At 39.4% G+C, this 15,482-nt stretch overlaps 1 protein-coding gene across 1 annotated transcript in view; it reads right to left on the reverse strand.

Moving 5' to 3' along the window:
• Positions 1 to 115: 115 nt before the first annotated feature.
• Positions 116 to 15,482, reverse strand: part of POLR3F (RNA polymerase III subunit F) — a 32,007-nt gene continuing 16,640 nt past the window's right edge. Inside the window, exons 7-10 of the mRNA XM_081322965.1 lie at positions 11,437 to 11,580; positions 9,375 to 9,482; positions 7,619 to 7,810; positions 116 to 2,052 (exon numbers count right to left, since the gene is read on the reverse strand). Coding sequence (XP_081179091.1) covers positions 1,975 to 2,052; positions 7,619 to 7,810; positions 9,375 to 9,482; positions 11,437 to 11,580 — 522 coding nt within the window. The 3' untranslated portion in view covers positions 116 to 1,974. The remainder of the gene's footprint in view (positions 2,053 to 7,618; positions 7,811 to 9,374; positions 9,483 to 11,436; positions 11,581 to 15,482) is intronic.

Raw genomic sequence — 15,482 nt, forward strand, 5'->3', positions numbered from 1 at the left:
CATGTATCACTTACTTATACTTAGATTTTGCATCTGTTATTGTATTGTTATAAAATTACATTTATTAATTTAATATATCCTAATATATCCTGTTTGGGCATTATTACAAAAAGTACCAAGCAAATATAAAAAGTTTAATGATTAACACTCCATTCCCTACATAATTTTCAGGGGAAAATTTTAGATTTCCATTTTACATGAACAATTAAGATTTAAAAAATGTTATTTCTCTAAGTTAGATCGGGGCATTTTATAGCCCATAAGCCACATTCAGCCTTTTGAGTGTCCGGGGGGGGGGGGGGGAATGGCAGCCCTCCACAACATTCCCAGTTTCTCATGTGACCTCTTGGGAAAGTTAATTTGCCCACCCCTAATCTAAGCAATGGTAGATTTTACTATTATCCTGACCTTGCCAAGTAGCTAGTCTGGGATTTTATGGCTATATTGAACATCTACATTAAGCTATCAAAGCATCTGGTCACCTTCCCACTCCACCCCATTTATATTCTTTGTTCTGTTCATTATATATGTTATCAGTCCGTGGCGTTGAGAAATTTGTAGCCTCTTCATATTTTAGACTTTGGTATTCTTCTGAAAGGCAGGTTGTTCATCTGGCTGGGGCACTGTTGATCAGGAGGTATGGTTGATCAGTGGTTTTGCAAGAGTGCTGTAACAAGTCATTTTGCTTCAGATGAACAAACTACATGCTGCACAATTGAATCCAATTATTTTACACAAACATTCTCCTACCCTGAAAGAATTACAAAACAGAAATAACGTAAGACTATAATGGTAGATAAAAAGAGTTATCAAAAAAAGAATAAAAGTTGACAAGTTTCATCCTCAGAAAGGTATAACTAAGTACCTTGCCTTATTTTAAGTAGAATTAGGCTGAGGTAACTTGTTCTGTAAAATGAAGTTCAGACACATTTTAAAATGCAATTTTAAAGATTAAATAAGAAAGCTTAATGACAGAGTGCTTCAGTTAATTCATAAAAGAAAAAAAATTCTCTTAGTATTGTTTCCCTTAAAAGATACAGTAAGACATTGTAGAAGAACCATGTTAGTCTATACTTAGAAGCAAATTATCAGGAATCTATTAGCACTCTGATTTAAAAAAATTACAAAAAGGATTAAGTTTTCATGAATTGCAGTTCACTCAATCAGACACACAGAGGATATCCATCTGTGAACATGGTTAATGCACAACCTTTCTAGGTCCAGGTGCAGCTGCTGTATAATTTACTGAGAGAGCTTTACATGCAGAAATTTCAAGATTTACTGTTTTTAAAACTGTTTCAAAACATAGTTTCTAACTGATTTTGGCAGCAGTATATATAGTCAGTCTGGCTCAAGAGACAAATTTGACAGGTGCTAACATTTCCAGATAACAAATTCTACAGTTTTGGTCAAACACATACAAGATTGGTTTTCCATTTTAATAAATTTTCAAGAAATCTGTTTTTTTAATATTAAAGTATGAACATTTATGTTACTGAATATAACATCAACTCCAATTTCAGTGTTCCGCTAGCATATAGAAAGCATTGCCACTTTGGGAAATTCTCATCATTTTAATAAGATTTTCACAGGAGAACGTCTGGGTGGACTGTGTCTCTGATTTTCAGTTCCATGAAATAGTGAAGTAAAGGTTCCCCTAATAAGACAATCTTAACACACATTGCAGGATTCGATTGCCACTCATAGGTTCATTTCATTCAGCACGGCAAACGAATACACTTAGCCAAAATTTAACTTGTCTCTTAAAGCTCTGTTTCATTGTATCCCTATGTATCTTACTATGTATTTTACTTGGAAGCAGGAATATAGATTCAATCCTACAGCATCCCATTTAGCACATGGCAGGGCAGTCAATTTTTTTCAAAAGTATCAACCCAATGCCCAAGCAGTTTTCTAAGAAAAAGTTTGATTCATCAAGTTTAACGTTTCAGAGCCAATTTCTTCATTTGATTCCTAAAATTCTAGCCATTCCATCATGTAAACACAGTTTGCAGGAGATACTTCTCCACCTTCATGGCAATCATCAAAAACCTAGGAAGGGAATAAGATACAAATACGATATATAATTTTGATCAATCAAATCATATCAACTGATAATTGCAAACAATTCTGTGAACTATTTACAAGTAACCTTACCTCTAAGTGTAAAGTGGTGCTACCTGCTGCACAGAGAATCTATGAGTCCATGAAGACACCCAAATTATATCAGAATAACAGAGTTGGAAAGGATTTGGAAGTCTTCTAGTTCAACCCTCTGCTCAAGCAGGAAACCGGCTGTGTCAGCCAGTGTGCTGCTTGTTGCCGTGGAAAGCGGGTAAGAGGGAGAGATGGGCATTTGTAGGGGGAAGACAAGAATCATACAAGAGAAGACTGTGGAAAGTTTTGTGAAATTTTGGAACTGCTTGCCTGTGCTTTGCTTCTCTCTCTTAGTTTGGTATGCAGATGAAAACTCCCTGGCCCATGTGTGACCTCTGGTTGCTTAGATACAAGGGGAGTGGATTCTAGAGTTTGTTTTAACTTACTGTTTCGTGCCCGATTTTTCTTCAGATCTTGCCTCACTCTTGCTGCATTCAGTTGTTTCCTAGTAAAAGTACTTTTCTCTAGGAAAAGTATGGAGTCAAGGGGTTTTCTTTCCTAGGGATTGAATGGAGGTAGCTCTCACATTAAGCAAGAACTGCTTTAATCGTCAATCCAGAGACAGTCCACAGGGTCTGAGCATCAAATGTCAAGCCCCGGGAGCAAAGTAGAAGACCCCGGAGCTATGGCAGCTCCCCCCCTCGACCGTACTGTGCTGGAGACGAGGTGGAATGGCGAGGGGAGTTGAATCACAATGAGCATGTCAGGCCCAGAGCACCCAATGTTCGCTGGGGAGGAAACCCCGGAGGAGGCCATGATGAACCAAGCCTGTTCCTGATACAAGAGGTGATTGAGAGCCGAAGAACCCAGGAAACCCTCACGCAGACAACTACCCAAGCTCCTTGAGTCACCCCAAACCAAGCTGTGGATGGAGCTACTACAGTGGCAGCCTACCCTGTCTGGATAGATGCCAGTGCAAGCGGTGCTGTCACCAGCAGCAGATGCTGCACAATTCCCTCCACCTGCAGGGGTTGCTCCTCAGAGACACTGGGCCTCAAAGGTCCCAGCCTTGGGGGTGACATATGGAGGAGACCCCGAGCAACTGGGATTCTTCTTGGTGCAAGTTTGGAACTACATGCAGGAATATGGGACTGAACTGAGGACAGAGTCAGCCTGAGTAGGACACGTGACCATGGCGCTGGAGGGTGCAGCTGCCGAATGGATGGTCTCTCTCCACAATGACGCCTCCCAGCTGCAGGACTACAACTATTTTATGGTAGCCCTTTGCCAGCGGTTCAAGGACCCACTGGCAGAATGCAAAGCAAGGACCTGTATGAAGACCATCACCCAAGGGCGAAGGTCAGTGACTGCATACATCCAGGAATTCCGAGGGCTGGCGGGCCAGCCAGTCACATGGCCCAAAGAGATCCTGATTGAGTGCTTTAAGGATGGCCTCAATGATGAAGTCTACTACACCTGCAACTCATGGGAGGCCCCATGAAATCTATAGAACTGGTATGTACTGGCAGACGAAATGGAGATTGATTTGGCCAAAGACCGACACCGGGGTAGCTGTGGTTGGATCAAGTCTTCGCCCCCCCACTTGTAAACAAACTTCAAAAGCTGCAAAAGGGGGTCCAATACTTAAGTTGGGGTCCACAGCAAGTTTCAAATCTGGGAAGGAAAAGTGCCAGGCCGCGAATGTCACTCCACCAAACCCAGCTCAAAACTTGTAACTGCCATGGAAGGAAGGCCGAGAAGCCACCACCATGATTTTGCAAAACAGTGTTATAGGGAGTAAAGGTCGTTGAGCTTGCCCCTCCTGGCCGGGGGGGGGGGAACTCTGACCCCTCGAGGAGAGCGACATTGACTATGATGACGACTCTTTGGTAAGTCAACACGTAATCTGTGACCATCCCAGTGGAGCTAGTGGTGCCTTCATTAGGCACCAAGGAGGCACCCTGGACTTGGGGTGCACCAGGTGTGAGGTCCAGAGGTGGTGGAAAAATTGGGACTGAGGCAAAGGAGATTGAAGGTCCCCATAGCTTTTTGCCAACAGGATCGGTGGAAAGGGAGGCCCCAATCCATTTTGTGACTGAACTGATGGAAATGAGAGTGGGGAGCCACACAAGAGGCTTGAGTTTTATACTGGCACCCGGAATGGACAGACCTTCCTGCTTGGACTTACATGGCTTCACAAATAGAACCCTCATCTGAATTGGAGGAGGAAGCTCCTAAAAATCCGACCCCAACCTGGGGGAAAAAGGGAGGCGATTCTGACCCCTAAGAAAAAAAAAACTATGGCAAGGAAAGAATTGGGTACTGCCATGCAGGAATACCAAAAAGGGGAGGAAAAGATCCCAAAGAAATACTTAAGGGAGGTATTCAGTGAACAGGGCTCCGACACACTGCCACCACATCACCCCATGCACTGCAGCATAGAAATCCTCCCTGGAGCAAAGCTCTCCAAGTCTAACATCTACTCAATGGCCCCGTACGAGCTAGACGAGCTTCATGTCTTTATTAACAAGAACTAGAAACGTGGATTTATCCAACCAGCTGGACCATGAGTGGCAGATCCAGTGTTGCTCCAGAAGGATGGGACTCTTCGATTCTGTGAGGATTATAAGGGATTAAATGCTGTGTGCATGGAGAATGTTTATCCTCTGACGAAAGCCCTGCTGGCCCACTTGGCTAGGGGAAGGATTTTTTCTAAACTAAATCTGAGAAGTATATTACAGGATCTGCATCAAGTAGGGCAATGAATGGAAAACTGCCATCAACTGCCCTTTGGGTTGTTTCCAGTTCCGAGTGCTCCCCTTTGAATTACAGGGGGCTCCTGCTGTTTTCATGCAGTTGATCAATGAAGTGCTGCATGAACATTTGTAGAAAGGGGGTTTGGTGTACTTAGATGACATTTTGATATACACCAAAACTATGGAGGAGCATGTGAAATTAGTGCGTGCAGTCCTAAAAAAAACTCAGGGCAGTAAACTATATGCTAAACTAGGGGTCCCCAACCTGTGGGCCACGGTCCAGTAGCGGGCCATGGGCTGGTGACCACCAGGGTACAGGATAGGCTGGCCAGTGCGCGCGCACCTCACTTGTAGTAACCCTGTGGCTGCAGGGTGCAAAAATGATGCCACGCCATAGAGTGCAAAAACAAGCTGCCACTGCACCACAGGGTGCAAAAATGGGACGCCACCACGCTGCAAGGCACAAAACAGCTGTCACTATGCCACAAAACACAAAAATGGGTGCCACCGCACCACAGGACACAAAAACAGGCCGCTGCCGTACTGCAAGGCACAAAAACAGCTCCACCGTGCCGCGGGGCACAGAAATAAGGCGCTGCGCCACGCAAAAACAGGGCAGGGCTAGTGAGTATCACACGGGCGCTAGCCTCACCCAATTTGGGTGCACATGTGTTTTGGGAAAAATAGCAGGTAGGAATATTTAATATGCTAAGTTGACTTAATCAAAATAAAGGTGGAAGAAAAATTGAATAGATAACCGTACATCTTTATAGCTCTTTAAGTGGGCATGGGGAGGTGAGAAGTTGATAAAACCCGTACCTGGGATGTACCTATGAGCATTGCTTATTATTGTTTTATTGCTACTATTGCTGAGGACTTGTTTCTATGGACTTCTATAAATTTATTGCAATAAAGATTATAACAGACCAAAATGAAATAAAATATAAGGTTGGGCACCAACAGCATAAAGGTTCTCTTAAAAATAAAGAAAAGCAATGTAGCATCGTTTGTAGATGTTAACAGCTACTGTGCAAAACTGAACAATATTGTGTATGATGGGAGTCTACTTTCAGACTGTGCAAACACCCTTTTGGAATTCTCATTCCATAAAGAAGTTGGCCTTCACCTGTTCCCCAGAGCTATAAGCAGCCCCCAAATTCCCTTTGAATAGAGCGAGGGTGCTTTGATTATTGATCAGTGGCAGAGTTTAAAGCAGTATACAGCTTTAGAGAGTTTATTTATTTATCTGATTTATATCCCTACCTTATTTGTATAACTCAAGTCAGCTATCTACAACGAACCTGGCTGAAGCCATCTTGCTCGTTCTAGGTTGTCACAGGAATGGGAGGGGGGAAATGGAGGTTTTCCGATAGTCTAAACAATTCTCTGTCATTTCAAATGGTTGTTGAGGGGGTTGGGTGTATTATTAGAAAACCCACCACCCTATTCTATTGCATAGTATGGAGGTGGGAAGTTTAACTTTGTAATAGTGTAATTGTTTGGAGGGAATTGCAAACTTGGTTTCACTTTTGATCATGCCAATACTTAGTAATCAATAAACATGTTCTTTGAGAAGCCTCTAGCCTCAGAGTTCTGATTTATCTGGTCTCATCTATCAGAACCTTGACAGCAGCATACATAATGTTCTTTCTTGTTTTCCACATAACACTGAGATGGGTTGGCTAACAAAGGTGAGCTATTCCAAGGCACTCAACTGGCATCTATGGCCTAAGGAATAAAACTCAGTCTCCAGGATTCTAGCCCAAACCTTCACTACAGTGTTGATATTCAAAACATTTTCTCAAAAGATCAAGAAGAAAAAAAAAGACATCCCTCTCCTCCATCAGAAAAAAAATCCCCATGAACTTTCAGTTCATCTCATATGTCTGATTTAACTAGGTCCACTGCAACCCACACAATTAACTAACACCCTCAACCTCAAAAGGCTGCTCACTTTTCCTTTATATTCATGGCAAAAGCAATTTTAACTTCGCCCATTGTTTAATAGCTGATATTTTAAACTTCTCCTTGATATTTCAACACAGAATAAAAGAGATATTTTTAAAAAAAATAAAGCTGGAATAATGAAATAAATTGCCAGTAATATAACCTAAACATTAATACTTTTTTCTGAAAAATATCAATCCTGTAGGTCCTACAACACATATTCACCAACAGAATGTTGCTTGAATGATTTCCCATTCCTGCTTAATTATTTTGCCTGATATAAAACAATGCCCTGTAAGGCTAGTCCTCAACGTACAACCACAATTGAGTCCCAAATTCCTGTTGCTAAGTGAGACATTTGTTAAGTGAGTTTTGTTCCATTTTACAATCTTTCTTGCTACAGTTGTTAAGTGAATCACTGCAGTTGTTAAGTTAGTAAGACAAGTGTTTACTGAATCTGACTTCCCTATTGACTTTGCTTGTCAGAAGTTTACAAAAGCTGATCATATGACCACGGGACACTGCAACCATCATAAATATGAGTCAGTTGCCAAGCATCTGAATTTTGATCACATGACCATGGACATGCTGCCCACATGACCAATGGGATGCAGCAACAGCCGTAACTGTGAAAATTGGTCATAAGTCACTTTTTCCAGTGCCGTTATAACTTTGAACAGTCACTAAATGAAGTGTAAGATGAGGACTACCTGTATTCTGAAGTCTAATTTGAATGACTGATATGCAGATAAATTCTAATGAGTCACACTAGCAAAACATCTGATCTCAATGTATTTCATATCCTGAGGAATACTTACTGGACAAAGTCCACAAGGTATCCGTATCAACCCAGTGGGTTGTATGACTGGACTGATGGCTCTGTAGAGTTTCATGTGCCCGTCTACACTTCCTGCTGATGCTTCCTTTGCAGCAATAATGGTCATTTCTACTTTTCCATCATATATTAAGGTGTTTAAAATGGTTTCTATGTCCTCCATTGACAATTCTACCTAAATAATTTAAAAAGCTCAAGTAAGAATTCTCTAGGAAAAGGAGTACACTGATGCTTGAAAAGCAGGCTATTGTAAATGTTTACTATAACACAATTACTGCTTAATTGAACAAAACTGGTTTTTTAAAAGCCAACTGGAACTTCAGCAAGATTTCAGCATGGAAGGATTAAATTATTAGTTTAGTTATCAAGAAATGTTGTAAACACAATTGCTTTCCAATTACATAGTCTATTCAAGATCCTTCTTCAAGGGAGTTGGGCAGTCTAGAAATACAAAATGTAAATAAATAAAAACAATAAAGAGTAAAATTGCCAGAGGTAGGCTGAATATTCATTTTAAAAAGTAAACATAGTTCAATCAAAACACAGCTTAAAAAGGAAGAAAAGGAATAGAAAGTGCTTTAAATCAAGTGGATCATAAAACTTATCTATTGTATCAGAGCTATATTTCTAATTCAGAATTACTTTTGCATGATATGATGCAGAGACCATCCAACACTATTAAAATATATGCCCATGAAAAAGCATGCCCTTTTTGTTCTAACAGGTAAGAATCTTAATTTTCTTCAAAACTGAAATCTGATTTATAATCAATTATTATTAAAAGCAATTGCTAAATCCAATAACCAAGCATTTCTTCGATGTACATTCTGAAGCTATACATTTTTATTTAAAAGTCTTGCTTGACTTCTATTGCTTACAAGGAAAAAAATACTTCCTTTTCTTTTTCATTCTCTATTTCTTTCTATATTTCTGTGGATAAAATCTAAAAAATAGGATCTAATTTTTAAAAAATAATAACTCAAATGAATTTATAATCCAAATGATTACATTTAAAAATGGCTCATGAAAGCCACTGGCAAAAGTTAATCACCATTCAGATACCCTTTAGAACCATGAATGTTAGGATCAGTACCAACAGCTTAAAATTAAGGTGACCAATGCATTAATGCAGTTCAACTAAAGGTTGATCTATAAATACAACAAAAAAGAAAAAGCCTATTATTTTTATTATTATTATTATTATTATTATTATTTATTAAATTTTTATACCGCCCTTCTCCCGAAGGACTCAGGGCGGTGTACAGGGCAATAAATATCAAAATATAAATACAAAAGTTAAAAAAGAATTAAATAGTTATGCCCAATATAATACAATAATTAAAACTATGTTAAAACTAAATCCAAACCCCAAACCCATCAGACCAGGCCGGATTGTTCAAATAGATAAGTTTTTAGATTGCGTCGGAAGGAGCGAAGGTCGGGGGCCATCCGGAGCTCAACCGGCAAGCGGTTCCATAGGTCTGGCGCGCCCACAGAGAACGCTCTCCCCCTGGGGGCCACCAATCGACATTCTCTGATCGGAGGCACCCTGAGGAGGCCCACTCTGTGGGAGCGCACTGGACGGAGGGAGGTTGACGCCGGCAGCAGGTGCTGCCGTAGGTAATCCAGACCCATGCCATGTAGGGCTTTATAGGTCATTACCAGCACCTTGAATCTTTGTGAGACACAACATTGTTTTTTGAGCACAAAATGAAAAACTAATACATCAATGATCTTACCTTACTGATACCTAACTCACTGATATATTTCCACACTTCATGAGAAGATGCGAATGAGCTATTTCTTTGTATCATAGGATTCTGCTTGGTTTCTCGAGCTGCTTCAGCCTACAATATCAATGGAAAAAAGATGTAGTAGAGAAGCTGCCTATATCAGTGGATAAGAGTGTTTTAGCTGGTATTCATTCAAAGATGCTTGCAAGTAAGCTATTCAGACAGTATTTTAAAGAAACATTTCCTGGCATCAAAATAATTAACCTTCAACAAACGTAACTTCTCTGTGGCTTCCTTTTACTGCATTTCCATATCATTCTTTGACTATTCAACATTAAGGAAAGTTCCTTTTAAAAAACAAATACTGTAAACTTTAAAGAACTGAATTTTAAAAAATTATTTTTCATTCATAGTCTTGAGTCATAATGATGCCTAACAATAACTTAATTACCATAATATCTAGCAGTAGATAAAAATTGGCCATTTTTTTCTTCAGAAAAGTTCTTGCAACTTCCTTCAGAGAATAGAAGAAAGCACGAACAAAGGGATTGGTTATCTCAATTTTATTCAATAATGAATAAATTGAATTAGCTAATAAAGTTGAAATGACATAAATAATGGAATAAAACTACATGAAATGCTGAAATTCTCAGTGCTATCAAAAGCGAAAGATATATAGTATATGTACTCTTGGAAAGCAAAATGTTAGAAATTCAAACACGTAAAATTCTCTGTCACATACTAGGACTTTCGTCTTTTTTTCTGCCACATAAAGTACCACATCTGTCCTATTAAATGTTAAGTGTCTAACCAGCTTGTGAGATCATTACATGAGACATTTGCCTTTTTAGTTATATCCTGGGGATCCCTTCCTTAGGAACAGCTTTAATGTACTCAAACTGTTTAGGAAAAAAAATCACTTATAAGGAGACACAGGTTTCACAGCATCCACTATAAAATGCAAGTTTCAGTTTGAATACTCTGAAATATCACAAAATTACAGAACTCCCTGCTCTATAAAATTCCTATATTGTCTGAATTTAAAAACATCCAACTACGGAGAATCTACAAATTTGTTAAGAGTACGGATTGAAAATTTTAAGAAACTTATTGCAATGGTCTGGGGTGAAAATTAGATAGGTTTAGAGAAACTTTCTTTCTTTCTTTCTTTCTTTCTTTCTTTCTTTCTTTCTTTCTTTCTTTCTTTCTTTCTTTCTTTCTTTTTCTTTCTTTCTTTTTCTTTCTTTCTTTCTTGTTTGTTTGTTTGTTGGATTTATATACCGCCCTATTCCCGAAGGACTCAGGGCGGTTCACAGGGCAGTTAAAACAGTACAAAAAGAGAATAAAATGGAAGTATCAAGTACAGAATGAGAATGATACCTACATAAATTGCAGCTGAGTCAATACATTGTGTCGGTAGACAAAAAATATAGAAAGCCAGACTCCGAGGTTTTCAGTTTTATGACTCCAGAGCATTATCTTTCTAAAATGTCAATTATCAAATGCATGCAATGGAGTGTCAGCATTTGCTTAGAAATATTGCAATGTTTTTCTTCTCACACTTCCTAGAAGATACATAAAGCACTGCAGATCTCCCAAGTGAAGTCTGTTGGCTTGACCCACCAAGGTTCTACCTGTGCCTTATTTAGATAGTTAGACCTCACTTTACTCACTGCCTTGTGAAGCAATCATTTAATGTTACAGTGGTGCTGAAAAAATAAATTGCAACCAGGGCGCACATTTATGACCTTTCCAACATCAATCTCTCTCTGTCATGTGTTTGCCATTACAATCAGTTAGGACACCCTGTCCTGTGCCTGATCCATTTTCCCCCCTTTGTACAGCAGAGATTGGAGAGAAGGAATTACAAAAAAATGAGTAGGCAGACAATAGGGAAGAAATTGGGCTTTCTGTGGGGCATGCCCACAGCTCCCAGTGTTCCCACCACAGTGCTTTCCGTGGGTATTCACCACTGAGTATCTGCTTACTCCCTTGTAATTCCCTCTTATAAGAGGGGAAAGAAGAAAAGGGGAAGAACATATGCAAATTACACATATTGGTCATTTACCTTAGTCTGAAGAAATTTAAAACACTGTTGATTTAGCACCTCTACAAATTCAGATTCAAAGTCTTGGTCACTATACCAAGCTCCTCCTGTCACAGAGCGATCAGGCTGGAGATTGTACAACATGTATACTTTCTTCTTGGATGCCTATTGAGTTAATGACATGTTTTATTCATCTATTCTGCAATATGAAAACCTTCTAATATTTATCATTAAGAATATTTATCCTGCATGATACAGGTATTCCTCAACTTACAACAATTCGTTTAGTGACTATTTGAAGTTACAATGGCACTGAAAAAGTGAGTTATGACCATTTATCACATTTATGACTATTGTAGCATCCCCGTGGTCACATGATCAAAATTTGGAGGTTGGCAATTGGCATGTATTTATGTTTGCAGTGTCCTGTGATCCTGTGATCACCTTTTGTGACCTTCTGACCAACAAAATCAATGGAGAAGCCAGATTCACTTAGAGGGAGTTGAAGTTGCCGGAACCTTGGGTGAAAGTGACCACATCATATTGGAATTCAAGAGCCTTGGTGGAGCAGTGGGCTAATGCCTCCTTAAGTAACACCAGCTGCCTGCAATTAGTGCAGGTTCGCATCCCACCAGGCTCAGCGTTGACTCAGCTTTCCATCCTTCCGAGGTAGGTAAAATGAGGACCCAGATTGTTGGGGGCAATTAAGCTGACTTTGTAATAATGCCGCTTGGGGGGGGGGTGAAAGCCCTAATAAGCAGGCATATACATAGAATGAAGGCTATTGCTAAGCACATTTGATTTGTGCTTAGATTGTAAGCCGCCCTGAGTCTTCGGAGAAGGGCGGGATATAAATGGGATTAAAATAAAAATAAAAAATATAATGCAAACACAAGCAATAGAAAAGAATAGAAAATAATCCAACCAGTGTCTTAAACTTCAAAAGAGCTGGTTTTAACAATCCTAGAGAGAACCTAAGAAAGATTTCATGGACGAAAATCCTAAAAGGGAAAACAACTCAAGAAGCATGGGAAACACTGAAGAGTATGATCATAGGGGCCCAGTCAGGTGCAAAGAGAAAGAAAAAGAGAAACAAGAAATTCAAGAGGAAACCAGCATGGCTGCACAGCTCTTTCTGACAAACTGGAGGACAAAAAGTACAAGTAATTCTATTCTATTCTATTCTATTCTATTCTATTCTATTCTATTCTATTCTATTCTATTCTATTCTATTCTATTCTATTCTATTCTATTCTACTCTACTCTACTCTACTCTACTCTACTCTACTCTACTCTACTCTACTCTACTCTACTCCAGCCAGAGCTATAATTATGATTCACCAGTATACATATATGCTAAGAATAGGTACACTAGGTTTTGCAAGACAATGAAGCTAGGGAATAACTATGGCTTACTAAACACTTTGGTGATGGAATAAAAAATGAAATATAAGTATGAGATTTAAAATAGATTACTCCCTTCTTTTAGTCTTTCATTTTTCTTAGTTTCCTACTTTTGTATTTGATGTGGCTACATTCTTCCTGATTTCATTCTTTAGTTTAAGCCATAGTATTGTAGATCCGACACTTGTAACCTGTGTGGGTATATTTTTATGAAGCCCTTTTTGCAGTATTTTGGACAAGGACAAAATATTGTGGAAAGGAATTTCTGTGGAAGCAGATAGGATCTACTTCATTATACTGATAATATATTGCTATCTCTATTTCTCCCATCTACAATTTTTTTCAGAAGCAGCTTAAATCATAATAGTCTGGGTGCTATTCATTCTCAGAAAATAAAATGTGAGGTATTTTTATAAATCAAATGGCTAACTTTATGATGGTAACAGGCGGGATATGGCAGGAGCTGTTTGGGCCCACTTAAACATGAGTAAATTCTATTATAATCTTCAATCATGCTAGTCGTTGGGGGTATCCACTAAATTAATGGATTGGAGAAATGCTGTGGATACAGTTTATGTAGAGTTCAGTAAGGTATTTGACAAAGTAGATCATAGCTTATTTCTAGATAAGGTAGAAAAATTTAGATTTACCATTGGCTGACCAATGTACTTAGCTTGTAGTCCTCAATGGAACTACATTTAGTGGGACACATGTAGTAAGGCACCTCAAGGTACTGTTTTGGGCCCAGTACTGTTCAATATCTTCATAAATCATCTAGATAAGGGAAAGAAGAACTCATCAAATGTGCAGATGACACCGAGCTGGGGGAATAGTCAACATTTTAGAAGATAAGACTCAAAATAGAGAAGGATCTTGACAGACGTGAACACTGGGCCCTATCCAACAAAATGTAATTCAGTGGTGAGAAAAGTTGGGTCTTACTCTCAGGCAAGAAAACCAAAATGCATAGGTATAGATGGCACAACCACAAGTATGAGCCAGCAGCCAAAAAAGGCAACACACTCCTAAGCTGCATCAACAGAGAGATAGTATCAAGATCATGTGAAGTGTTAGTACTGCTTTAACCACACTTGTTAAGACCACACTTAGAACACTGCGTCCATTCTGGTCACCATGATACAAAAAGATTTTGAGACTCTAGAAACAGTGCAAAGAAAAGGAACAAAAATAGTTAGGGGACTGCAGGCTAAACCATATGATGAATGGTTTTGGGAACTAGATATGTCTTGTCTAATGAAGAGAATGACAAGGGGTGACATGATAGTATTCCAGTATTGAGGGTGTCACAACGAAGAGGGGGTTAACCTATTCTCCAAAGCACCTGAGGGCAGACAAAAAGCAACAGATGGGTGATTGTCAAATATTAATTACAATTGGAAGAGCTTGTCTGCAGAAGTTGTTGGTGCTCCATCACTGGAGGTTTTTAAGAAGAGATTGGGCAGCCATCTATCTGATGGTATAGGTCTCCTGGTTGAGTAGGGGGTTGGACAAGAAGATCACCAAGGTCCCTTCCAACTCTGTTATTCTGCACCTCAAAAAATATTATAGAGTTAGTAATTCTACCTTCAGAAGATGAGAAGGGGCTTGGGGACTGACTTTTCTTGGATTAATGTACAGCCTTTAGCTATCAAGCTTACACGTTTCACTAAATATTGTGATGATGGAATAAAAAGGTGTATTAGAAGAATGACCTATCCGTTCAAAACTTTCTCAGTACGATAACATAAGCATTCATTGTTATTTATCTATATAATACTAAAATTCTCCTGCTTATCTGTAATCTTCAATTTGCCAACAGTGCATCATAGTGCAAGTATCAAGATACCTCAAATCCGCTTACTTAAAAAGGATATATACAAAATCCAGGACCCATTATTCTCATGGAATTGAAATTTCAAAGACTTTCATAGCAGTTGCATTCACACTGATAGGTCAGTGTCACTGCGGAAAGCCATGATCACATGATCGTGATTTGCAATTATTTTCCAATTATACTTCCAGAAACACATAAGTTGTATGGAGCAAGGGGAAATGATAAATATTCCCACTCACTTTCCCACCTCATGCTGGTCTCTGTGCCCAACTGGCTGGTGGCAAAGCTTGACAGGCAAACAGTGGCTGTTTTGAAATGAGGCCAAAACTTGAAATCTCCTAATTGGCAGTGGGCAGAACAAGGGAGTGACTTGGGCATCTGATGGAAAGGTATAGCCGACTGGAGACTACCAGTAGTCGGCAGCTGAGTCCTCTTCCTTCCTAGAGGGGAGGGGTCCATCGGGACACGGTGGGGTGGGGAGCGGGGTTGTTTTCCTCCTGATCTACGGCTTTCTCCTTCTCTCCCCAGCAAAGTGGCAAATAGTTTTATGGTCAACCAAGGAGGAGGAAGAGGCTTCATCAGAGCTCTGTTGAGGGTTGTGAGGGAAGTGAAAACAGTGCCAGGCTATATTATATGTGAAAACAAGTGTGACCCGACAGGTCATGAGTTGTCTAGTGTACATTAAATGGCATTGTAAAACAGCTGTTAATACATTTTGTGAAATTACCCCAAAGCATATTACATCGTAAGAAAAACCGATAATTTCACGAATGATACAATTTATAAAAAGTTTGTAACGTTTACTAAAAGTTCATTAAAAAGAACAATT

Source organism: Vipera berus, assembly GCF_964194415.1.
Source record: "Vipera berus genome assembly, chromosome: 3".
Taxonomy (NCBI): Eukaryota; Metazoa; Chordata; class Lepidosauria; order Squamata; family Viperidae; genus Vipera; species Vipera berus.